Source organism: Bactrocera dorsalis, chromosome 2, assembly GCF_023373825.1.
Source record: "Bactrocera dorsalis isolate Fly_Bdor chromosome 2, ASM2337382v1, whole genome shotgun sequence".
In the NCBI taxonomy this organism is placed as follows: domain Eukaryota; kingdom Metazoa; phylum Arthropoda; class Insecta; order Diptera; family Tephritidae; genus Bactrocera; species Bactrocera dorsalis.
In genome coordinates this window covers 78,320,217-78,346,313 of record NC_064304.1, presented here as the reverse complement: position 1 = coordinate 78,346,313, position 26,097 = coordinate 78,320,217, and the positions used below count along the sequence as shown (strand labels likewise).

General features: G+C 35.6%; 1 protein-coding gene across 7 annotated transcripts in view; it reads left to right on the top strand.

Annotated features, from left to right (window-relative positions):
* Positions 1-26,097, top strand: part of LOC105228216 (uncharacterized) — a 53,397-nt gene that overhangs the window by 10,653 nt on the left and 16,647 nt on the right. For all 7 annotated transcript variants that reach the window (XM_049449913.1, XM_049449909.1, XM_049449908.1 and 4 more), the window contains 3 exons: positions 10,189-10,227; positions 10,296-10,449; positions 10,514-10,864. In XM_049449913.1, the coding sequence (XP_049305870.1) occupies positions 10,189-10,227; positions 10,296-10,449; positions 10,514-10,864 (544 nt within the window). The remainder of the gene's footprint in view (positions 1-10,188; positions 10,228-10,295; positions 10,450-10,513; positions 10,865-26,097) is intronic.

The window sequence follows — 26,097 nt, the reverse complement described above, 5'->3', positions numbered from 1 at the left end:
CTTCCATATACAGGGTAGGCCATTTAAAGTTGACCCATTTGTTTCTAAAAAAAAAGAACAAAAGAAAACAATGTTTTTTGTTCATTTCAAAAATAATTTATTTTGGTCCAAGGGGATTTGTTTCAGCTAATATTTAAAAATTAGATCGCGTAAATGGGCACCTTTAGCTTTGACAGCTAAATGCACTCTTTTTTCGACATTTTCCATGACTTTGGCCAATGTTTCGGATGATATGGCGGCTGTTTCACGTCGAATGTTGGCTTTCAGTTGAGCTAAGGTCTTTGGCTTATTAGCGTATACCTTGGATTTCAAATAACCCCACAAATAAAAGTCTGGTGGCGTCAAATCTGGTGATCTCGGTGGCCAGTCAACATCACCATTTTTCGTTTCAGCCATTTCAAGTTCGTTTTCAGCCATTTCGATGGCCCATTTGCCAAAATTAAGGCGTCGCGGATAATCAGCTGGGTTTAGTTTTTGTGCCATTTGAATTTTATATGGAAACATCTTCAAATCTTTATGAATTATGCGTCGGAGAGTGGTGCGAGAGATGTCTAATTCCTGAGAGCGGCGATAACTCGATGTCGATGGAGTCTCCTCAATACTGGCTCGTACAGCTTCGATATTTTCATCAGAACGTCTTGTGCGTTGTCTGGATGCATGACTGGCATTACTGAGATTACCGGTGTTCACAAATTTTGCGTATAAAGACTTAATTGTGTTCTTAACTGGAGCACTTTTCACTTTATTTTTTTTGCGAAACGCACGTTGAGTTAACACAATTGAAAAGTTATTTTGAATATAAAGCTGAACAATTTCAGCGCGTTCTTTTGGAGTGTACTGTTCCATGGTATAAATTGTCTTCGAATGACGCTTCTAACGCGGTATGACATTAGCCGATTTGTCAGCGCTGTTAAAAGTTACAGCGTTGCCAGATGGGTCAACTTTAAATGGCCTACCCTGTACTACATATAATGATTTTCGTTTTTTTTTTTAACAAGTCTCATGTGTCTGGGGTATGTGTTATATGTATATAGATGTGTATATCGTCACCTGAAATGCAAAATAACGTATCATCAAAAAATTCGAAATTGAGTGTCTTATTGATTACGCTTCACTACTTCAAATTATATGCATAATATTAAATATGTTCAACATTTTCTGGTTCTGCGGTCATATATAAACCAGTTTTAACCAATATTAATATTTTGTTTCACTCATGTTCCATTTTATTCCGTGTTTCATTCATGCCACAGTAAATTTCTGAAAATGTTGTTACGTTATTTTGCATTTCAGGTGACGATATATAACATTACTTGCATTTCCTCTGGTTGATGTTTTTACACCCTAAAGTATTTTCTTCGCTTTGATTCTTGCAAGTTACAAGAGTATAAAATGTTCAGTTGCATCCGAAGTTAGACCTTGCTTACTTGTTATCTTTTAAATTGTAAACTTATCTATATATGAAAATAGAACGCTCTTTCGTTATCTGACATTTTTGAAAATTTGCACTGTTATGCGTTTATTCCTACAGAAGCTTCTAAAAACTGATTTTTAAGCTTTTACGTTAAACGTAAAAACAATTCATGTAAAAAAAAGTTATTTTTCAAATCATAAGCATGTGTTCAATATAAGTATGTACATGTTGTAATATTTATCATTTGAATATTTTTTGCTTAAAAAAAAAAACAAAACAATAATAACATCACAGAGATTATACCAAGGGTACCAAGTACCTGAAATTTTAATTGTACAAGTACATTAATATATAAATGTACATAAACAGTAAGTTAAATAAAAAGAAAATACAGTCCACTAATTAAATGTCAAGAGCAATGATAAGCAACCAAATATATAATATGATATTTGCTCATACAATGTGAAACTTATTGCCTATAAAATAAAACACGTAAATTAGGGTATACATAAAACTAATATAAATAATGAACACAAGCAGCAACTGATAACAGATTATCAAGTGTGTCACACAGTGATGTGCTGAACACATAGAGCGCGACAGACTGAAAGCGACATCTGCCAAATATTAAAATACACACGTTCTTATGGACACAGTTATTTAGACAGCTCCACGACTAAACGACTACAGGCTCTCAGTTGTCGCTCTTGCTAACTTGAAAATATTTTTAAATTTGCCGACGACCGTGGAGAGGACAGTAGAGTTGACAGTAGAGAGGAATGATGCCACTAATATGTAAAATGTAAAATTATTCAAAGCTCTAACAAACGTGACGTAAATCAATGCACGTTTTATTTGCATTAAGTCAAAGCGCCAGCGCTGCCATAGTTTTAAATGCAATACTATTCCTAAAAGTGATAGCGTTAAATATCTCGGCATGTACTTGGACAAACGGTTAACATGGAAAAAGCCAAAAATTAAGAATTAAAAATAGAAACAATTTTATTGGCTCCTTTAGACATAAATTGCCGTTACATCCTGGAAATATATTCTTCTTCTTCTTTATTAGCGTAGACACCGCTTACGCGGTTATAGCCGAGTTAATAACAGCGCGCCAGTCGTTTCTTCTTTTCGCTGCGTGGCGCCAATTGGATATTCCAAGCGAAGCCAGGTCCTTCTCCATCTGGTCCTTCCAACGGAGTGCTTCCCCCGGCGGGTACTACGTCGAATACTTTCAGAGCTGGAGTATTTTCGTCCATTCGGACAACATGACCTAGTCAGTGGGGCCGCTGACTTTTAATTCGTTGAACTATTTCATTGTCGTCATATGTCGTCATTTGCCGTGGCTAACGCAAAGGACCATAAATCTTTCGCAGAACCTTTCTCTTAAAATCTCGTAACGTCGACTCATCAGATGTTGTCATTTTCCATGCCTCCGCACCACATAGCAGGACGGGAATAATGAGTGACTTATAGTAGAGTTTGGGCTTTGTTCGTCGAGAGAGGACTTTACTTCTCAATTGCTTACTCAGTCCAAAGTAGCACCTGTTGGCATGAGTTATCCTGCGTTGGATTTTCAGGCTGACATTGTTGGTGGTGTTTACATTGGTTCCAAGATAGACGAAATTATCTAAGACTTCAAAGTTATGACTGTCAACTGTGACGTGAGAGTCAAGTCGCGAGTGCGATGCCTGTTTGTTTTATGACAGGAGATATTTTGTCTTGGCCTTTTTCACTGCCAGACCCATCTGCTTTGCTTCCTTGTCCAGTCTGGAGATAGCAGAACTAACGGCGCGGGTGATGAGGCCGATGATATCAATATCAGCGGCATACGCCAGCAGCTGTACATTCTTATAAAAGATTGTACCTGCTTGATTAAGTTCTGCAGCTCGAATTGTTATCGAAATAAGCTTTTGGTATTACTTAACGTCAGCTTACACAACCATATTAGTTTTGCGGGAAGGTCTGGCCAGTTGTTGATTTTCCAAGTCTAAAGCTACACTGATAAGGTCCAATCAGTTTGTTGACGGTGGACTTTAATCTTTCACACAATACGCTCGATAGAACCTTATATGCGATATTTAGGAGACTTGCCCCAAGGTAATTGACGCAGATTCTGGGGTCTCTCTTTTTGTGGATTGGGCAGAGCATAGTTAATTCGTTAGGCATGCTTTCGTCCGACCATATTTTACATAGAAGCTGATGCATGCTCCTTTTCAGTTCTTCGCCGCTGTGTTTGAATAGCTCGGCCGGCAATGCATCGGCCCCGTCACTTTGTTGTTCTTCAGGCCTCTTTCGTTTTCTGTTTGCGAATGCGTCTCGCTTCCCTCTTCAACTCTCGATCTATCCCATTCCGCATGTTCCATGTTGTGGTCGAACGTAACGTTGTGAGGTAGGCAGGCTGTTTTCTCTCCGCTGCAACACGGCACTCCTCGTCGTACCAGCTGTTCTTTTGCATTTTCCGAAAACCAATAGTTTCGGTTGCAGCTGTACTTAAGGAGCTTGAAAAACCATCCCACAGTTCCCTTATACCGAGTTGTTAACGAGTGCTCTCAGAGAGCAGGAGTGCAAGTCGAGTAGAAAATCGTTCAGCTATCTGTTGAGATTGCAGCTTCTTGACGTCGAACCTTCCTTGTGTTTGTTGACGTGCATTTTTTGCTGCACTGAGGCGGGTGCGAATCTTCGCTGCAACAAGATAGTGGTCCAAGTCGATGCTAGGACCTCGGACCGCACTCACATCTAAAAGACTGGGGACGTGTCTTCCGTCTATCACAACATGATTTATCTGGTTGGTGGTTTTCGATCCGGAGACAGCCAGGTGGCTTGATGAATTTTCTTATGCGGGAATCTAGTACTACAGATAAGCATATTTCGGGCCGCGGCGAAGTCGATCAGCCTCAACCCATTTGGGGATGTTTCATCGTGGAGGCTTAATGTACCGACCGTATTGCCAAAGATACCTTCTTTGCCCACCTTGACGTTAAAGTCGCAAAGCACGATTTTGATATCGTGGTGGGGGCAGCTCTCATACAGTGGGAAGCAAAAGTAATTCCACCCGCAACAATGTCGTGTTTGAGCGCTCATAAAACCTTAACGCAAGAAGTAAATGAAAAATTTTTTTTGCAAGGATATGTATTTAGTTTACATCAAATATGCGTTTCTAATGAAATAAGTAGAGAATAAATTTATTAGTTAATAACCAAAAACAAAAACATAACGCATGGTTCTCAGTTTTGCACCTTTTATGAAAAAAAAGAAAATTTATATATTATTAATAATTTGTCCAAAGGCCCTTATTATCCATCACATTTTTTATGCGATTTGGCATGCTCTCAACCAGATTCTGTAGTACTCGTATTTCCTTTGGAATTTGATTCCACTCCATATTGTTTTCCATCCAACTGAAAACGGTTAAACTTAGATTCGTCCGACCAGATAACATGTTTCCAGTCATCTACAATCCAGTTTTATGTTCCCTTGCAAATTTCAACCGAGCCTTACTATTTTTCTCCGATAGAGCTGGTTTACTTTACAGATGCGACATATCCAATTCTACCAAGTGCTCTTCTAGCTGTCCACCGACTGACATTTTTATTAATTTCCATAGAATCCTCTTTTGGTGTTAAAAGCTTATCTTTCTTCATTTTCGACATCATAAATCTAGCGTCAGAGTCTGTTAAAATGCGAGGGCGCCCATTCAACACGCTTTTAGAAGATGCTTATTTCATTAGAAACGCATATTTGTTGTAAACTAAATACATATCCTTAAAAAAAAAAATTTCATTTACTTCATGCGTTAAGGTTTTGTGAGCGCTCAAACACGAAAATGCTGAGCTTGGAATCACTTTTGCTCCCCACTGTAGGTGCGCTCTAAGCGCTCATAGAAGGCATCTTTGGTCACATCGTCCTTCTCTTCCGTCGGCACGTGGGCATGGGCGCAGATCAGAGATATGTTGAAGAACTTCGCTTTGATGCGGATTGTGGCTATACATTCATACACTGTGGTGAATGACAGTACTCGGCGACGGAGTCTCTCTCCCACCACGAATTTATATGGCCAGTGCAGTAAATGCCACAAGGACCTACTCGTCTCAGTCCTTGTCCCGTCCATCGCATTTCTTGGACGGCGGTGATGTCAGCCTGCTGGGCAGCGGCACCAGCAAAAAAAGCGCCAAAAGGGGGGGTCACTCATTCGAGGCTTGTTGTTTCTTTTCATTGGGTGCGTTTTTACGTGGCGGGTCCCAAACCCAGCGCACAACGTTGCGGAGGAGATGATTCGCCTTCTCACTTTAGCTCGCCTTCAAACGGATGTTCTTTGGCTACCCAGAGGATACTTGGTCAAAGACCGGAAGTCGTGAGCTGCTTGAGCCATATGTAAAAGAATAGTTTCTGGCCACTCCCAAGTGAATGGCGATCAGAGAACTTTCCTCACTTGCGTGAACTTCTACACATGACTCCATCCTGCAAATATATTGCTACTGTATAAATCCATACTTAAACCTATATGGACCTTCGATGTGCAGGTTTGGGGCACTAGTAGAAATTCAAATACTGAAATTTTGCAAAGATTTCAATCAAAAACGCTTCAAATTCCATTTGGTCCATAACAAATAAAGCCATCCATTCAGATATTAACATGCCTTTTGTTAAAAATTTTATAAAAAAATTCAGTTCAGTTAGCGAGGTTCAGGGTTGTCCTTTGGCAGTCATGTTATTAGATGACAGCAATAAAACTGCTAGACTGAAAAGACAACATATTCTCGATCTCCCGTTTCGTAATTAATGTACTTTTAAATTTGTTTATATAAACACATTTATGGACTCGTTATCTAATTTGTTTAATATTTTCTAAAATATAATATTGCAAATAAAACATATCCGTAAAAAAAAAAATAAATACGTACATACTGTTGTGTTCACGAAAATAGTAGTGCGACAGCATATAACACTCCAATCTTATTGCTGACCTGTTCTATCTTGCAAATTGAACATTTCTACAATACTTTCGTAGAACAGAATATTGTTAACAAAAAAACACCAAAATGCCGTTATTTTTATTTTGATTTGCTATCTTTGTGATATATTTCAATATTTGCACCAAAAATCTCTTGTTCATTAAAATAGTAGTGCTTGACGGGAATAGTTGAAAAAAATTAAAAACATTAAAAACAAAGTGTATTAAAATAATATAGTAATTGTGTGATATAAATTTGTTGAAACAGCTCTTTATTTATTGTTTAGTGGGTTGAAAAAAGCATTGCTCAATCAAAAAGCGAAAGTTAATTGGTAACTTGAGAGATCAGGGCAAAACATATAAATAAATCGAAGAAATGATTGGATGCACTGCTCCGATGATATTTAATGCTATTCATCATACTATTAAGCCGGAAACTCGTGGTGGTAAGCGCAAGACTACATTTCTGGAGGACCGACGAATTGTGCGATACAGCAGAGCAAAGCCTTAGGCGTCGTCAAAAATAATTAAAAATGAATTGAATCTACTGGTCAGTGCTGTCACAGTTAGCCGAAGGCTAATAGAAGCTAATTTACATGCAAGGAGTCCGAGAAAAGTACCCCTTTTGACGAAGAAGCACGTGAATGCAAGAATAAAAGATTGCGAAAGACCATATGTATTGGCCCGTCCAAAAGTAGCACAACATTTTATTTACGGATGAGATAAAAATTGTTTTTTTTTTTGGTGGTATAGGCTCCAGGCAGTGTGTTCGTTCAAAGACTGTTAAATATGGTGGGCTAAAGACTATGGTGTGGGCTTGTTTGTCGTATGCGCTGGCGATGGTCCAATCTCTTTGATCAGTGGCATTATGGAACAAGCAGTGTACATTAATACATTGAAAGATGTAATGCTACCATATTCTAATTGGAAAATGTCGTTAAAATGGCCATTTCAGCAGGATAATGATCCTAAACATACGAGCAAACTAGCTAATCAGTGGTCTGCATCTGAAAACATCTACTTGATACCATGGCCAGCACAATCTTCGCACCTAAACCCTATCGAAAACTTATGAGGCGATGTCAAGAGAAGTGTAGCAATAGCAAAACCATCGAAAAACACAGAGCTTTGGCAAGTGTTTAAGGAAGCATGGGCTCAAATCTCTGTGAAGCGTTGTAAGGACCTTATTGATTCCATGCCACGCCAATGCCTAGCTGTTATAAACAACAACGGATTTACAACAAAATATTAGACCTTAGGAAACATATTAAATATGAAATATTTACTGTTACTTTCATATTCTTAGTTTTATCGTCTTTTTTAATAGCCACTACTATTTTCTTGAACAGCATAATTTTTCAATTTTATTTTAATTTAATAACTATGTAAACTAAAAAAAATTTATGGTAGATAAAACTAAATATATCATACGTTAATTAAAAATTAGGTTTTTTATAACTTTCTAATCGAATATTCTTCTTATCATGTGATTTGACTGTTAAATAGTTAGTAGCCACCGGCACTACTATTTTCGTGAACACAGCTGTATGTATGTATATGGATTATACCGATTGTTGATCAATCAACAAAGCGGTTCTAGTTTTTTACACACCTTGTGGAACCTGCAAGGCATTTATAACATCGCAACAAAAAATCGCATCGCCAGGCATTAAAAACGAAAACGTTATTTCTGGTTTAATAATCACATAACGTTAAAATTGGAATATTAGTGTCAAATTTTAAAACGATTGATGAGCAATTTTAGAAATTGTTAATTGTTCCCATTTGAAATACTGAGATACTCATTTTTCATTTTAACAATAATAATATTTATAGTTTTTAATTGTAAACAATTTAAAATTACAAGAGAATAAGTTGTCCAATAAGTTTTCCAAAACTTGCCTTATTTAGACTAATATTATGTTGCGAACCCATTTTGCAAAATTACTTCTCTGCAGCGTTGGCTCATTGTACAGACCAGTGTGTTACCATTGCTCCATTTTTCCTTTAAAATTTGCCACAATGTAGCTTTATTTGACGATTTTCTCACCGCAACTGAACTTTTAATAATACCCCATTGATTCTATAGGGTTTAAATTCGGGCTTTGGGCACACTTGATGTGGTTCATCGCAAGCCAGTCCTTTACGACCCTGGAGCAGTGCTTTGGGTCGTTATATTGTTGAAATATCCAAGCTACTGGTAAATCATCGGCGTAATTTCCATTTAAATGCCCTCAACTTATAAAAGTGGTCCTACTCACCATGAAATAAAACACTCCCATACAATGACTGATGATAGTTCTACCATCATTCCCAAAAACATTAAATTTGGATTCATGACTCCATACCACTAGATCCCAGAATGTTGAGTCCTTTTGTTGGTACTCTCTCGCAAACGCTAGCCTTCGCTTGATGTTCTTCTATGTAACGATCGGGTTGCTTCGTGCAATTCGCCCATTTAAAGAATTTTCCTATAAATGTGCGGACTGTCTGTGTGATATCCGTACACCATGCTTGCTTATGCTCCATTTGGGCTCTAATTTTGCTCGACGTCAAAAAAAGATCCTCCCAGGAGTGGCCTTTCTAATTTTTTTACCCAGATTTTCAAAAGGCAAGGCTACAAAATGTTAAACAATCCACTACTTTGGCAATATTTTTGAGCTTTTGGTAAAATTATTTGGTAACTCTTCTTTCACATGGAACTTGCTTTTACCCATTGTTTAGAAAACTTTCAAAAAGTTTTTAAATTAAGTGGTTAGGGGTAGTTAAAATTTTTTGCATTTTCGTTAAGTGTATTGTCTTAAAAATATTCTCCGAAAATTTTACGTTGATCCGATAATTAGTTTTTGAGTTATTCGACAAATAACAAAGAGAGCTCGGGCACTTCAAAGCGCTAGTGTGAAACTTTAAACGCGTTTTTCTCAAAACTATGTTTTTTGAACTGGTGACAATTGTAACTCGAAAACCGCTCATTAGATTTTAATGAAATTTATACAGCTTTTAGAATACATACTAAACTCGGGCCTGATTGAAAGATTTTTATTTTTTCGAAAATTCATTTTTTTTTCATTTTTTCGCAAAAATATCCTGAGGCCGCCATTTTGTTAATTTTTGAAAAAAAAAAATCCTTCGATCAGGCCCAGCATTATCTATTTATAAAACAAATTTTTTTGTCCCATTGATTTTAGATGAATCTCCAAGGACTTATGGTTGTCAACGCAAGTACCTTTCTTTGGACCTGGGTCAACACAAACAACTATAACTTTGGAAATAATTTTTTTTTTAATTTTCGTGACTTCAAGTCAACACATTCTATAATAAGGCCATATTACTACTTTTGTAAAATAACACGATTTAATAGCAAAAAAAAAAAAATACTGAAAATCTCATTTTTTCGTGCCTCTGACTACCCCTAACCCCTTAAATGGAACTAATAAACTTTTCACTTTTTTAATAATTTTTTTACATAGATCGTGATTGCAAAGCTTTCGTTACACTTGCTTAATTATATGAGCACACGCGACTAGATCAACTGCGAATTTATTTTAATTTTTTCGCCAACCATGATACTTATTTTTCTGAATATGATCTTAGCAACTTTCAAACATATACTAGATCAAAGCAAATATAATTCGATGAATTTATTTTCTGAAACGTAATTTTGCATTGCCGTAGCTTAATTATGTGAGCACAAGTGTACTTACTACATATAGATATTCGGAATTTTTACTTGAACTAACCGGACAAAAGCGTGAATCATGTTTTGTTTTTAATTCATTATTTAATGTTTACATCGTGTATTTTGTAATTTTCTTTACAGCCAAGTTATCACAAGAATGCGTCAATAATAATATACTGGGTAGGTGTTAAATAAATCTATATCTAAAAAATGTGTTCTTTTTATTTGCTGTCATTTCCTTTTTGTAGAGACAATTAATGCCCATATTTTCCGTTTTGAATGTGAACTGGATGATTATAACAAGGTGGAGTCCAAATCTGATACCACATCACAAGAAATACCACATCTTGGATTTAATGAGGGAAAAGAAATAAAGCCAATACCGTCAGCTTGCACATACATGTATCTATATATACATATATATTCATATTTTTAATTGCTCCTTCTTATTTTTTGCATATTTCAGAAATATCGATCATAAACAAAGCAAATTTTCCGGAGTATTTCCTAAAGTTGATTTACCTAAAGCAAGTGCTATTTTTTTAGAAAAACCATTGAGTACAGGTCTGAATGTGCCATTAATTCAATGTGAATTATGTTTACACAGAAGTGATCAAGTGTATACTTGTTTCAATTGTCGCTATAAAACATATTGCTCATTTGACTGCATAGAAAAGGATCAAAAGATCCATCAGTATGAATGTTCGGCATATAGAAGTCTTCTGATTTATATTTTAGATGCGCAAAACCTGTATCGTTTATTTATTAAAGTGTCGATGCACCTAGATGAGCATATATTCTCCAAGAAATTATTTAGGTAAGTGATTTACATGCATAAAAAAGCATTAAAGAGTTGTATACAGTTAGTAGGCCGAAAAAAGCGAATTTTCCAGAAGAGAAATATGGTATCTTTTAACGGTATTTTAAGACTTGAGTGTTAGTAAAAATATTTATTTAGAAAGGATCACCGGAAACTCGTCTCAAAAAGACGTTTTGCGGTGACCACTATGTCTCTGAACTGGATCTTCTGAATTTAAAAAAAACCAACAGAACAGAATAATATAGCATTCGGCTCTGATTTTGAGTTATTTTAAGAAAATTTCAAACATATTGAATTATAAAAGTTGATAATTACTACAGTATATCGATATTGGCAACCCTGCGTTGTGAGAGAGCAATCAGCTGCCACGTTTCTGCGGCAAAAACAGAACAGAAGGGTTAAATCTAGTAATTAATCAAAGGAATAACCAAAATATAATTTTTTGACAAAATGGCGGTTTCTCAAAATCTATTTTTGATCTAAATTTCGCCTTATATGAAAAAATCTTCGATTAAATACTAAAAATATATTTAAGAAGCTCTTGTTAAACTTTGAGATTAATCGGTCTAGCCGTTTTCAAGTATTGTTTGAAACCACCATTTTGAGAAAAACGCGTTTAAAGTTTGGCATTGTACTTCCTTCCTCTAAAACGTCTTTTCAAATTTGCGTGTAACTTCGAAAATATTCACCGGAATCTTACAAAATTTTCCGTGTATATTCTTAAGTATACATATGTATGTACATTAAGAAAATAAAATTGAGTTTTTGACAATTCTAACTGTATATAACCCCTTATAGTAATACGTAAAAGTAGACTTAGAGGGAAACAAAAAACAGAATTTAACACTTCAGTGACAACACAAATATAGTGGCAATAATTTTAATGAGCTTCATGGAATTCATGACATAAACATAAGTCACTGAATGTTCTACGGATTATTCTAAATAACTTTCCCAAGAGAATATGAGTCTAAAACCGCTTTCGAGCCAGCGATTTTTTAGATGAAGTTAAATTTTTTCGAGATTATAAAAAAATTCGTCAGTTTTTAAAATATCCATCTAATTTTAACACATTGGACCATTTTAATATTATATAGATCCACCGTCGAAATCGGCCAGATCGAGCAAATGTATCACAGAGATCACAATGCCTTAACCTGCCTTTAATTAAAAAGCGACGTGATTTTTAATAGCAGAAACAGTGGAGAACGTAGAATCGTGGCCCGTGTCAGCTGATACGACCTATCTTATGGGCGCTCAATGTAAGTGAACAGTGAAAAACGCTACTCCCTTCTCTCTTTGACGTAGGATGCCGTTTGACGTTTACGGCATTTGGATTTTTGCCGCAGAAACGTGGCAGCTGATTGCTCTCTCACAACGCAGGGTTCCGCACACGTACGTATACATGGTATCATACATCTCTGTGGCGCTCATGCGCAGTGTCATATAAAAAAGTATATCTGTCCTGCTCTAATATCACCAATCGACAGCTGATGCAGGGTTGCATTTTCTCTTTCCTAATTTATATATATTTAAAATATTTTTAAAATTCTAAACATTCTAATTTTTTTTATTTTTCTTTATTAATAAACATTTTTTACAGAATTACAAATATGTACATATGTAAAAAAAAATTACTAATATGTGAAAATAAAGATTAATTATATAAAATGATAATAATGCCTGAAAGAAAAGATTAATTAAATAAAAGAAGTGATAAAATCAGAAAAAAAGTTTAATTTAATAAAAATAATAATAACATCTGAAAGAAAAGAATAATATTATCTGATTATTTAATATATAAAACAAACATTTGTGTTCACATATTATATTGGATTGTACAGGCCGCCTTAAACGCATAAAATACATATGTACATATGTATGTATTTATTTTTGCGAATTATAATGGACTGCGCAGTCCAATGTAAAACAACACACACTTATTTTCACATACTTAACAATTTATATTTGCTGCTTCTGATGATATCGCTGCTGCTGCTATTTACAATTCAGTTCTGATTTCCAATGCTAAAAAAACAAATGAAGTAATTATTTACAAATTATTAAAAAAAAAATCACAAAAATCATTCACTTACCTTTTTTTTGTACGAGCCTCCTTTACGATGGTACGATCACGAATGACATGCGTCTTTCATTCGTTTTTTTATTACCCTTTTTGGGATTTTCTTTTGGCACTATTGAAAATTATGTTTTCTCCTTCGCACTCATTCAAATAAATCAAGAAATGAAAGAAACTTTTTCATCGCATTTAGGTAAACAAAAAATAACCTGAAAATGTGCGAAAAATGGTTAGCCGTGGCTGGTAGGGCCTATATGCATTTATGTAGTATATTATTATTGTATGCGTATTGCATGTAAATGCATATGTCTGTATGTAAATTAACAAAACTTTTTATGAAGCGTTAGCTCTCGTTTATTGTTACTTTTAGACTGACTGCTTTTACTTAAATCAAATCTAAGCTAAGCTAAGTTGAGTTGCTGATATCGCTGATAATCTATAAAATTTGGCAACGGCGGAATGTGATCGCTGTGAATATAATTTTCTGTAGTTCAGACGCAAAGTCAGCATTTCTTGATATTGGACATGTTTGTCGTTGCCTCCTTCCTCTCTAATTTCTGCTTGTCCTCAAGCAGACACCAAAAGTATGGAATGTTTTTAAATTGTAATCGTGGGGGTAATACCTGTGGTGTATTGCAACCTACAACCGATATCTTGCTGATAGCCGTATTGCTGGTGTTTTGAATTGGCGTCACTTGTAAGACTACTTCCTTCTTCATCCATTTGTAAACGTTTAGACTCCAAATGATCAAAATCCCTAATGCAATCCAATTAGCTGTGGGCTGAAACTTGAGGTGTTGTAGCTGTCTAGTATTATTGATATGCAATGCCTCTAAATCTTTCAAAGAGAGGATTTGTAGCCGTTCGATTTCTTCCGTCGTGATTTGAATGACTGGTGTTCCGGGCCTCATTTCGGTGGTTTCTATGTTTTCCAACTTATCGTCATTTGTGGATACTGTGTCATTCCAGAAGTGGATCAGGAAGTGCCAGCCATGTGGTTTTCGGTTTGTTCGGTTTCGGTTTGTTTGACTGTGCCATTGAAGTTGTTGAGAATGATTATAACATCGCTAACTGTGTCGATTTTACCTAGTATGTGATCAGCATTACTGAATTTACATTCTGCCTTTTGGCCTCTAAATAGCTTTGGGGTACAGTTTATTTCGCTTAAGTTAACAATTTCGTCTTTATTACATACTTAAATATTATTAATGGTTTTGCAATTACTTGATAGTTCATATAATTTTTAGTTTAACACGAATATTTCCTTTTAATCTAACTGAATCATTTTATTGTTTTTGACAACTGGTTTTAATAACGGGTGGGCCATCTAACGTTTTAAATTTGAATTATCTATATTTCGACATTGGCAACGTCAAATACCATTTGGAAAGTGACAGATATTCAGTAAAAAGTCTAAAATTTACGAAATGGGTCGTTATTCACTATTCTACAGATGGCAGATTGGGCACAAGATCGTTTGACCGAGGATGGTCAATTTTACCGAAAAATCATCTTTTCGGACGAGACTCATTTCCACCTCGATGGTTACGTTAACAAGCAGAATTGTCGCATTTGGGGCACAGAAAACCCGCACGTAATCGTCGAAAAGCCAATGCACCCAGCACGAATCACTGTATGGTGCGGATTTTGGTCTGGTGGAATCATCGGCCCATTTTTCTTCGAAAATGAAGAAGGAACCATAACCATCAATGGTGAGCGATATCGCGCAATGTTAACCGAATTTTTCTTCAAGCAAATTGAAGAGGAAGACTTGGACAATATTTGGTTCCAGCAGGACGGCGCTATGTGCCATACAGCAAACGCTACACTCAAACTTTTACGCCCTATCTTCGAAATTTAAAATAATTAATAATTTTATATGGCCCATCCTATATTATGTTTTGGCAATTTAGCTCTTCAAGATTCGAAATCTCTACAATATAAATAAGCGTTGTTTTGTTGGCAATTTACTCATACGGCATGTTTTATTAACCTTTACTCAAGAGCAGTGCATTTACTATGTTAAACTTTGCCCACTGTATTGCGTATTTTATATTGCTAACTTCCTCTTTTATTAGTCTAGCTTGGTTTTGTAAGCTTATAGCTACTTCGTCACTGAGAAAACTATCCTTTCGTATGGAATTCGTAAGGTCGTTTGTTTGCTTTGTTAACTTATTTATTCGCTTACACAATATTTTTAATGAAATTTAATAAAAGTTTTATTTCTTTTATTTTATTTTTTAATTAAATTTTTCGAAAAATATTATATTAAAAACAAAGAGACAAATTATTTATATTTTATTCCAATTTTAACTTTAAATGTATTTATTTATCATGTAATATGTTTATATTTATATTAATTACAAACAAATTGCATTCATTTTTATTACCATTCCATCCTTTAATTTTAATTAATTAATTTTATTATTTATTTTTTCGACAGCTCAAAAATATTATTTATATTAATTATAAAAGTAAAATTTGTTTAAAATTTTACTATAATTTTAGCTTAAAATTTTTATTTATAATTGATTTGAAAGTTATTCTTTTAATTTGAAGTTATTCTTTTTCACCATTTACATTTTTTTTTAGTTAGTTACCAAAAAAATATTGATCTGCATTTTTTTCAATTTTCATTAATTTATTGTTATCATCATTTCAAAATTACTATTTTTGTTAGTTACAATTAATTTAAATTAATTACAAAACAAATGTTTTAAATGTTATTACAATTTTATATTATTATTGTTAAAGTTTGTAATTTAGATGTAGAAACGTTTTATTCGTAAGAATCGTTTATTCAGACCAACCAGAAATTTTCTTTATAAGATAAATCACAAGAAGAATACAATGATTAGAATATAATAATTACAACAAGTAGTTTGTGTTGCAAGTACTTTCAACACTCCTCCTCAACACAATATTAACTGCAACAGTATCAACCCAAATATGTATATGTATTATTCTAATCCCAAAAGTTTAACAAATTTATGATGATTACATTTTTCCAAGTTTTTCGTTAGTATATCAGCAACCATCTCATTTGTTGGAACGTAATGAATTGAAATTTGTCTACTATTTAAAACTTCGTGTATATGATGACATATTATATCAATATGCTTGCTGCGGGAGTGATATACAGGATTTTTAATTAAATGTTGTGCCCCCAAATTATCGCCGTTAATTTTTATAGAATTATTCGTTGGATCAATCCCGATTTCTTGCATAAGTTTTCTTATATATGTGGCTTCTTTTGCTGCTGCGGACATCGCCATGTATTCCGCTTCTGTACTGCTGAGTGCAACTGTGTTTTGTTTCTTAGATTGCCAAGAGAATACGCTACCTGCCAAAAAGAAAGCATATCCCGTATAAGACTTTCTGTCCATAGCGTCGCTGCGCCAATCAGCATCTGCATAGCCTTCAATCGACTTTCCTGTTTTTAAATAATGCAATTTATAATCACTTGTTTTATTTAAATATCATAATATATGTTTGGCTCCTGTCTCGTGTTCGATGTGTGGATCTTTATTACGCTGTGATAATTTAAAAACAGCGTGTAAAATGTCGGGTCTTGTTAAAATTGCTAAATACATAAGCGAACCAATAAGTGACTCATATTTCGTTTGATCAACTTTCTTGCAATTTTCGTTGCATTTAACTTTAAATTTAGGTTCAAGTGGAGTTACAACTGGCCTACAATTAATCATACCATATTGCTTTAAAAGTTCATTGATATAATTAGATTGGCTGACTGTAATTGCTCCAGTTTCCCCTTTGCGGTGAAATGTCATTCCTAAAAAATGTTTCAGTGGTCCTTTATCAATTACTTTAAATTCATTTCAATTTTCTTCTTGATCTCAATTAAATCTGCTTTATTGGTTGAAGCAAGCATACTGTCATCAACATAAACAGCAATTATATTAAAACACCCATTTGAATGTTTCGTGTAAACGCAAAGTTCACTTGGACATGACAAAAAAACCAAATTTCTTCAAAATGAAATCAAGTTTTGAATTCCATTCTCTTCCTGATTGTTTGAGTCCATATAACGACTTGTGAAGTTTAAGAACATGATTTGGGAAAATTGTATCTACAAAATACTCTGGTTGTTTCATGTAAACTGTGTCATGAAGTTCCCCATTTAAATAAGCTGTTGCAACGTCCATTTGATGTAAATGCATTTGGTGCTTTACTGCTAATGCAATTATCATCCTAAGAGTTTCGTAGCGTACCACTGGTGAAAAAGTTTCTTTGTAATTTATACCGTTTTGCTGACTACAACCCTTTGCTACTAGTCTTGCCTTAAAACGTCCAATATTACCATCAACATCTCGCTTCACAGAAAAAACCCATTTACATCCGACAACTTTTTGACATGAAGGTAATTCTTCCAGCGTCCATTTGTTATTGTCTATCAACGCATCATATTCAACTTGCATGGCTTTCTTCCATTCTGCAGAATATTCGCTGAGTAACGCTTCTCCAACAGTTTCAGGTATATTTATGCTGTTATTCATTGAATTCAATATATTATGTTACTTTCTAGGACGATCAACCCTGCCAGTTCGGATTATTTTTGGTCTTCCTCTTGTATTAGATTTCTCATTATTTATCATATTAATAGGATCTACTTCAACTTTATCATCTTTTGATTGAGACACAGTCTGTCACTTATGCTAGAAGTATACTAAAATCCAAACCTGATCCTGACACACGAGTTTTCTTGAAGTCAGATCTCACACCGACTCAGCGGTCACATTTGCAATCACTGAGGGAAAAACTTAGATTGCTGAATGACAGTGGCGTGAAAAACAAAACCATTAAATACGTGAATGGCACGCCTAGAATTGTTAACACAAACTTTCGCCAAGTCGTCGAGGAAAGGAAATATAAAGCAGCTACAAGTATTCTACCAGAATACGCGCGGTCTAAGGACAAAACTGAGCGAGTTCTTAACCTCATCGGCAAGTAGTTCGCACGACGTAATATGTATCACAGAGTCCTGGTTTTACTCATCTATTCAAAATAATGAATTCATCGATAGCTCCTATATCACACTAAGGAAGGACAGGGATACTTCGACAGGATGCGAGAGAGGAGGTGGTGTCCTGATTGCTTTTAAACGAACAATTAAAGCTGAGCTTATATCCATTGAGAATAATAACCTAGAGCAGATCTTCATAAGGATCAAAGGTGATAATGCTTGTATCATCATTGGGTGCGTATACAGTCTGTCTAGTAGAAGCGTGATCGCCATAACTTGGAATTTATTTGTCCGATTCGTTTCAAATAAACAACATTTTACACGTTTATAATATTTATTGTACGCAATACTTTTAATAACATGTATAGTCACCGCCATTCGCTATTATGACCTCACACCTCCGACTCATACTTTGCACTAAGTTCTGAGCTGAGTTGCCGAGGCAATCATTTCCAAATCAATCGAATTTGTCTTGACAACTGTTTTGCTGTCCATATCGTTTTTCCTCTGAGTTTCTGCTTTACTATTGCCCACACATTTTCTATCGGATTGGCATCAGGCGACTGTGAAGGCCAATCTAACACTTCAACACCATTTTGCTGTTTCCACTCTGCACACATTCGACTGCGATGTTTGGGGTCATTGTCTTCTTGCAAAATCCAAGGGTGTCCTCTTCTCCCGAACATCTTCGCAGCTGAAGGTAATAAAGCTGTTTGATAAATTTTGTTCATCAAACCCGCATTCAAGTTGCTGGTAAACACGAAAAGGCGTCCAAATCCTTTTTCTGAGAAACATCCCCAAACATGGACCTTCACTGGGTGTTTAACAGTTCGTTGGAGCAATCGATTGTTAGCGGTACACCAAGATCGATTTATGTTACTATTTGCCCAAAATGAAGATTCATCCGTGAATATTACATTATTCCAATTCCGTTCCGAATTGGCGCGGGCCCAGGCGAGTCTTTTTTTTAACGTGTGATGATGGGAGCAACGGATTTTTGAGAGAGCTGCGGTATTTGACGTCGTTAGCGCCTAAACGTTTTCGAATCGTCTCTACCGGTATTTTAACACTTTTCTCTACAACTTCTTTATCTTTACGCAACGATAAGCCCAGCTTCGTCGCAAACAAATCAAGGATCTTCTTGTCCTGCTTTGGTGAAGTCCTTTTTTAGGGCCCCGCCCAGGCAAATCGTCGACATTTTTTACTTCTAAATACCGATTCGTTCACTTCGTTACGAATGACTTCGACTTCTTCATATATTTTGCTGCAGCTAAACGTGACATTTTCGGCCCTCTAGGGTGTAGACAAAGAAATACAGCTTCAAATCGCTTCTCGTACGCGGAACTCATTTTTTAAAACAACGTGCACTTTGTAATAGTTTCACGAAACTGACAGTTTTTGCAATGCAAAGGTGCATTCAAATTATTTTGATAACGGCACTCTATGTGCAAATTTTGCCGATCACGATTCTACTAGACAGACTGTATATACCACCACAATCTAATTATGAGATATACTATGCCCATACTGAAACATTAATACATTTGAGAGAAAAATTTCCGGATTCAAGGATCATGATAGTGGGAGATTACAATTTGCCCAGCAGTACACCGCGCTTTGATTGAGTGTCAACAATTCAATAACATCTTAAATAAAAATAATAAGCTGTTGGATTTATGTTTCAGTAATTTGGATCTCTGAATCAACGAAACTCTTGCTTTCACGACTGTAGATAAATATCACCCGGCTCTGGAGATCTCCTTGGATTTTCAGCATAGCCTAATACCAAATTATCCTTCTTATTCGTTTAAGAAAGCCGACTATGTGAGTCTTAATGCCTTCTTTTTAAGATCTAATGGATTGAGCTATACAAAATAGAAGAAGTGGATGATAAGGTTAGTTGGTTTTATAATAAAGTACACGAAAGTATTTCTCAGTTTGTCCCTGTATATTCGAGGAAACCAAGTAAATTTCCCTGCTGGTTCTCTAAAAAACTTATAAATAAAATTAAATTAAAGAAATCTGCGCATATCAGATATAGGAGAAATAAAACTAAGTCAAATTATAGATGTTTTAGCCAACTGAGACTCGAATGCAAGAAATTAAGGTCAATATGCTACAAGTCATACATTAATAAAGTGAAAAATCTAGTCTCTTCAGACAAAAATGAGTTCTGGAGGTTTGTCAAGAACAAAAGGGGTACCGATATGGGAATCCCAGCTACAATGACATGAATTGACCTAACCGCTCATTCGGATGCGGAGATTAGTAATATCTTCGCATCTTACTTCAAAGACAGCTATAAATGTGGAGCTAAATGAATTCGATGCTAACTTCAATGAAGTTTTTAAGCAGCTGTTAGCCCTGGATCCAAAAAAAGGAGCAGGACTTTTTGGTCTGCCTAATATATTTCTACGCAACTTTGCTGCCTGGCTCTGTGAACCTATCACTTATATATTCAGCAAGTCTTTATCACGGAACCTTTCCATCGGCGTGGAAATCGTCGTTCATCAGTCCTATTCACAAAGCAGCCCAAGATCTGACGTCACCAATTATAGGCCTGTATGTATCCAATCTGCATTAGCAAAACTGTTTGAGAAAATTGTCCTACCTCAGTTGATGTCATCATTCAGAAATATCATTTCTCCTAAGCAGCACGGATTTGTTGGTGGCAGATCCACTACAACAAACTTATATACCTATGTCAACTACATCTTCAAGGCCATGGACAATCGTATTCCAGTTCATTCAATATATACGGACTTTAGCAAGGCATTCGACAAAGTGGACCATGAGACTCTTATGGAGAAGCTAAAAAATTATGGAGTGAATTGCAATGCACTACGCTGTATCAGGTCGTACCTAACAGGAAGAAGGTTGCAAGTAAGGATCGACGGACAAATTTAAGATGAGTATGATTTCACATCTGGTGTTTCCCAGGGATCCCACCTTGGGCCCATACTCTTCAACATACATATTTGTGAATGACATTGGGAAGAAACTTCAGTCTGAGTACTTATTATACGCTGACGATTTAAAAATTTTTCGTAGAATTTTCACCGTTCTTGATATTCACATCTTAACAAAACGATATAGATGAGCTGTATAACTGGGTGCAGGTAGCAAACCTCATCTTCTTCTTCAAAATCTTCAATGGATTAATTGATGCCCCAGAAATCCTTGCAGACTTTGAAGTCATACCAAATGAGCTTAACCTTAGACAGATGAGGGTCCTGAAAACTTGCAGATCGAACAAAAATTATGTAATCAATGGCCCAAAGGAAATAATCTATAGATTGGTAAATTCTCTGCACGGTGACATCAACTTCTTCAGCGGATCTCTACAGAACCTCAGAAAGGTCGTTAAAAAAAGCTTTATTAAAATTCTAGCATACGAACTAGGTTACTTGTTTAATTCTTAATTTTATATGTTTAAGCCTGTTTTATTAAGAATTATAATTGTTATTCGATGTATAGTGCCGATTGGCGTTAAATAAATGAAATATAAGAAATTTAAAAGTAAATAAAGACTGGAAACCCCATTAAACATTTCCTTTTTAAGAACAGTCATTTTGACTGGTTTGGTATAAATAGGTATACTGCAATCGCTGGTATATCTAGTGTTAAAGTATGTATATGATTTAAAAAGTTTTGCATCGCCGTCATAAAATTGTTTTATAAAAGATGATTAATCATTAATACATAACAAGAAAAGAATAAAAAGTAATTTTATTCGGATATTTCGTACATTATTAAGCACACTTTTGACAACATAGGATATTTTTTTTTTCGTCACTTAATACGTGGTGTGTTCAAAAGTTTGTGTTTTTTCAAAAATTATTTATTTATTCATGAATATCTATTGTCCCCTTCAAAGTAATCCCCATGAGATATACACTTGTGCCAACGGTTTTTCCAATCTTCCAAGCACTTCAAAAAATCATTTTTTTTATCTTCTTCAGCTCCTCCTTCGATGCCGTCTTTATCTCGTCAAGAGAAGCGTAACATGGTCCTTTCATGGGCCTCTTCAGTTTAGGGAACAAGAAAAAGTCACAGGGGGCCAGATCTGGGGAATACGGTGGCTGCGGCATCATTAGTGTGTTGTTTTTGGCCAAAAAGTCGCGCACAAACAACGATGTGTGAGCAGGGGCGTTATCGTGGTGCAATTTTTTTGATCGGTAAAAATCGAAGAACGTTAGGGGGAAGAGAGAAAATTATAATTTTACTAATTTTTCTTGGTTTTCTATTTTCGATTATTATTCCAAATGTTCGATCGAATTGCGATAAATCGATGTTTTAGAGATGTTGAATTCCATTTCCATGAATTTCAATGATGATTTCGGCTGATTTTTGATGAATTCACGCACAGTTTCGATGGAATTTCCGGTGATCACGGATTTTGATAGGTCCACATATTGATCGTCATTTATGTCCTCACGATCACTTTGAAAACGTTGAAACCACTCGTGCACTCTGCTACGGGATAGGCAATCATCGCCATAAACTTGTTTCATCAATTGAAACGTTTCGGTAAAAGTTTTACCAATTTTAAAACAAAATTTAATGTTGGCTCTTTGTACGAAGCTCATTTTTGCACCGATAACACAAACGTACTAACACTTAAAACGCAATAACTTCACTTCGAATCTATGAAATATCATGAAATTCTCACTGGACAATCGATACCTCTTTTAGAATACATAATAAACTCGGACCTGATCGAAGGATTTTTTTTTTCAAAATTTCGATTTTTTAAGACCAATTAACTGTTGATTTTTTTCCCAAAAATTTAGACAAAAATTTCCTGAGGCCGCCATTTTGTTAATTTTTGAAACAAAAAAATCCTTCGATCAGGCCCAAGTTTATCTATTTATAAAACAAATTTTTTTTGGCTGATTGAGTTTAGATGAATCTCCAAGGACTTATGGTTGTCACCGCAAGTACCTTTGTTTTTGGAACTGGGTCCACACAAGCACATATAACTTTGGAAATAAATTTTTTTTTTTTTGAAATTTTCGTGACCTCAAGTCAACACATTCTACTACTTTTGTTTCATTTTACTACAGGGTGGGCCATCTAACGTTTTAAATTTGAATTATCTAAATTTCGACATTGGAAATGTCAAATACCATTCGGAAAGTGACAGATATTCAGTAAAAGGTCTAAAATTTACGAAATGGGTCGCTATTCACTATTCTACAGTTCGCAGATTGGGCAGAAAATCGTTTGACCGAGGATGGTCAATTTTACCGAAAAGTCATCTTTTTCACCTGTGAAGGGTATATTAATATACGTTTTTTCTTGTTTTTATACTTTTTGAACCAGTTGCTTTAGAGTATTATAGTTTTGTTCACCTAAAGGTTGTGCGTATCACCTAAAACTAAACGAGATAGATATAGGGTTGTATATGTATGTATAAATAATCAGGGTGACGAGAAAAGTTGAAATCCGATTGACTGTGCGTCCGTGCAAGCTGTAACTTGAGTACAAATTGAGATATCTTGAAGAAATTTGGTAGTTTTTTAGCGCACCTTTGGGAAAAAATTTTTAAAAAGTGGGCGTCGCCCCGTTCTCTAATAAGTTTAATGTATAAATCTTCTAAATTACTTAAGCACAGCAACCAAATTCGCTCAGCAAGAATATTCTAGGAACTCCTACCAATATGAAAATGGACGAAATCGATAAAAACCCCGTTCTCTCCCCATATAACGGTAGTGTTAACTACTAAAAGCGCGATAAATCACTAACTAACTAAATATACCAAAGACATTAAATTTTACCACCGAGATGGTATGAAAGAGCTTTATTAGAGCCGGTTTGAAAATCGAATGATGGGCGTGGCACCGCCCACTTTTTGGTGAAATCCCATATCCCGAGATCCGACTAACCGATTTCGACAAAATTTGGTATATTGTATTTTTCATATTTCTATGACCCATATAGCACAACTTTAAATTTCACTTCATTCGTTCATTTTCTAGTACACAAATCAAGAAGCAATTAATATAACGGAACAAAACTTTGCACTAATAATGTCTTTAGTGTGTGCCATCTTATGATTAAAAATTATTCAAATATATATACTTAAAATAAAGATTTTCGAACTTCTGGGTGACTTCGTACCGCATATATCGGCCAATATACGAGTATGTACACATAACAATGTATCTTTGTGCCAAAAATAGTTAAATTTGAGCAAAAACTTGGCCCAGCCTACATATAACTAATATCTTGATTTTCGAACATCCAGTTGATTTCATTCTATATGATTGGTTTTACACCTTAAAGTATTTCCCCGGCTTTGATTTTTGCAAGTTGTAAGAGTATGAAATGTTCGGTTGCACCCGAACTTAGACTTACCTTGTTATTTTTCGTTCGTTAAAAATTAAATTTTATTTTTAATGAAATTATTTGTCTATATTCATCAAATATATAAAAAATTTAATGCAATAGTGTTCTTTGAAAAAATTCTCCAAAACTACCTTATGTCAGGCGATCACACTAGGTGTGCCCTTCCACCAATTGTAGAACTAAAGATTCCCATTCCTACTGCGATTTCGTATACCAAATTATAGTTTTACGTATATATCTCAAATTATGGCTTAGTAACATGATTTTGAATATTTTCGTTTAACGACAAGTTGTATGGGTGGGTTTTCGCCCATCTGTATTATTAACCTCCTCGAGATACCAATTGCAGCCAATTCCTTCTCCACCTGATCTCTCCAACGAAGTGGAGGTATTCTTCTTCCTCTGGTTCCTCCAGCGGGTCCTTCGTCGAATACTTTTAGAGCTGGAGTGTTTTCATTCATACGACGACATGACCTAGTCAGCATAGTCGTCTCTTAATTCCCTGAACTATGTCAATGGCATCGTATAACTTGTATTGCTCATCGTTTCATCAAATGCGATATTCGCAGTTGTGAATGCGCAAAGGACCATAAATCTTCCGCAGAACCTTTTTTTCGAAAACTTGTAACGCCGACTCATCAGATGTTGTCATCGTCCATGTCACTGTACCATATAGCAGGACGAGAATAATGAGAATTTGGTCTTTATTCGTCGAGAGAAGACTTTACTTCTCAATTGCCTACTCAGTCCGAAGTATCACCTGTTGGCAAGAGTTATTCTACGTTGGATTTTGAGGCTGACATTGTTGTTGGTGTTAATACTGGTTCCAAGATAATTGTCTACGACTTCGATGTTATGGCTGTCAATAGTGACGTGGGAGCCAAGTGCGACGAGTGTTTATTTAATGACAGGGGATATTTAGTCTTGCCCTCGTTCACTACCAGACCCATTTTCTTCGCTTCCTTATCCAGTCTTGAGAAAGTAGAACAAACGGAACAGTTGTTAAGGCCAATGATATCAATATCTTCAGGTTTCGCCAGCAGCTGTACACTCTTATTCTCAATTCAGCTCTGCAGCTCGAATCATTTTCTTCAGCAGTAGACTGAAGAAGTCGCACGATAGGGAGTCACCTTCTTTGAAGCCTCGCTTGGTATCGAACGCTCGGAAAGGTTCTTCCCGATCCTTACGTAGCTTTTTGTATTGCTCAACGTCAGCTTACACAGGTATATTAAATTCAGATATAGCGACATAAAGGCTGCTCCTTTTAGTGCTGTCGTGTCAATCCTCGTTTTTCGGGTCTTTTTCAACATTTGGCGTATGGTGAATATCTGGTCAGTTGATGAAATTCCAGGCCTAACTGATAAAGTCCAATCAGTTATGTTGAGGAGGCCACTGTAGTTGGCGTAGATTGTGGGGTCTCCCTTTTTATGGATTGGGCAGAGCTTTGTGCTTTCGTCCAAACATATCGCTCATTTGCTGCAAGACCGGCATAAGTCAAAAAAATCGATTCGCCAGAAAACGCGTTTAAAGTTTTCAACTTACTACAACCTTACACGGTGACTCCAACCTTACACCTCTTCTCAAGCGGAGCATATAAGAGGTATTCATATGAATTTTTCACTCAACATGAAGTATGATATAACGAACAATTCTGCAGCATTAACTCCAAAATCACGTTTTTTGAATTATGCCGGTCTTGCAGCAAATGAGCGATATTCTATAAAGAAGCTGATGTATGCTCCTCATGAGTTCTTCACCGCCGTATTTGAATAGCTTGGGCCTAAGAAAAGTGAAAGCACGATTGGTTCCAAAATC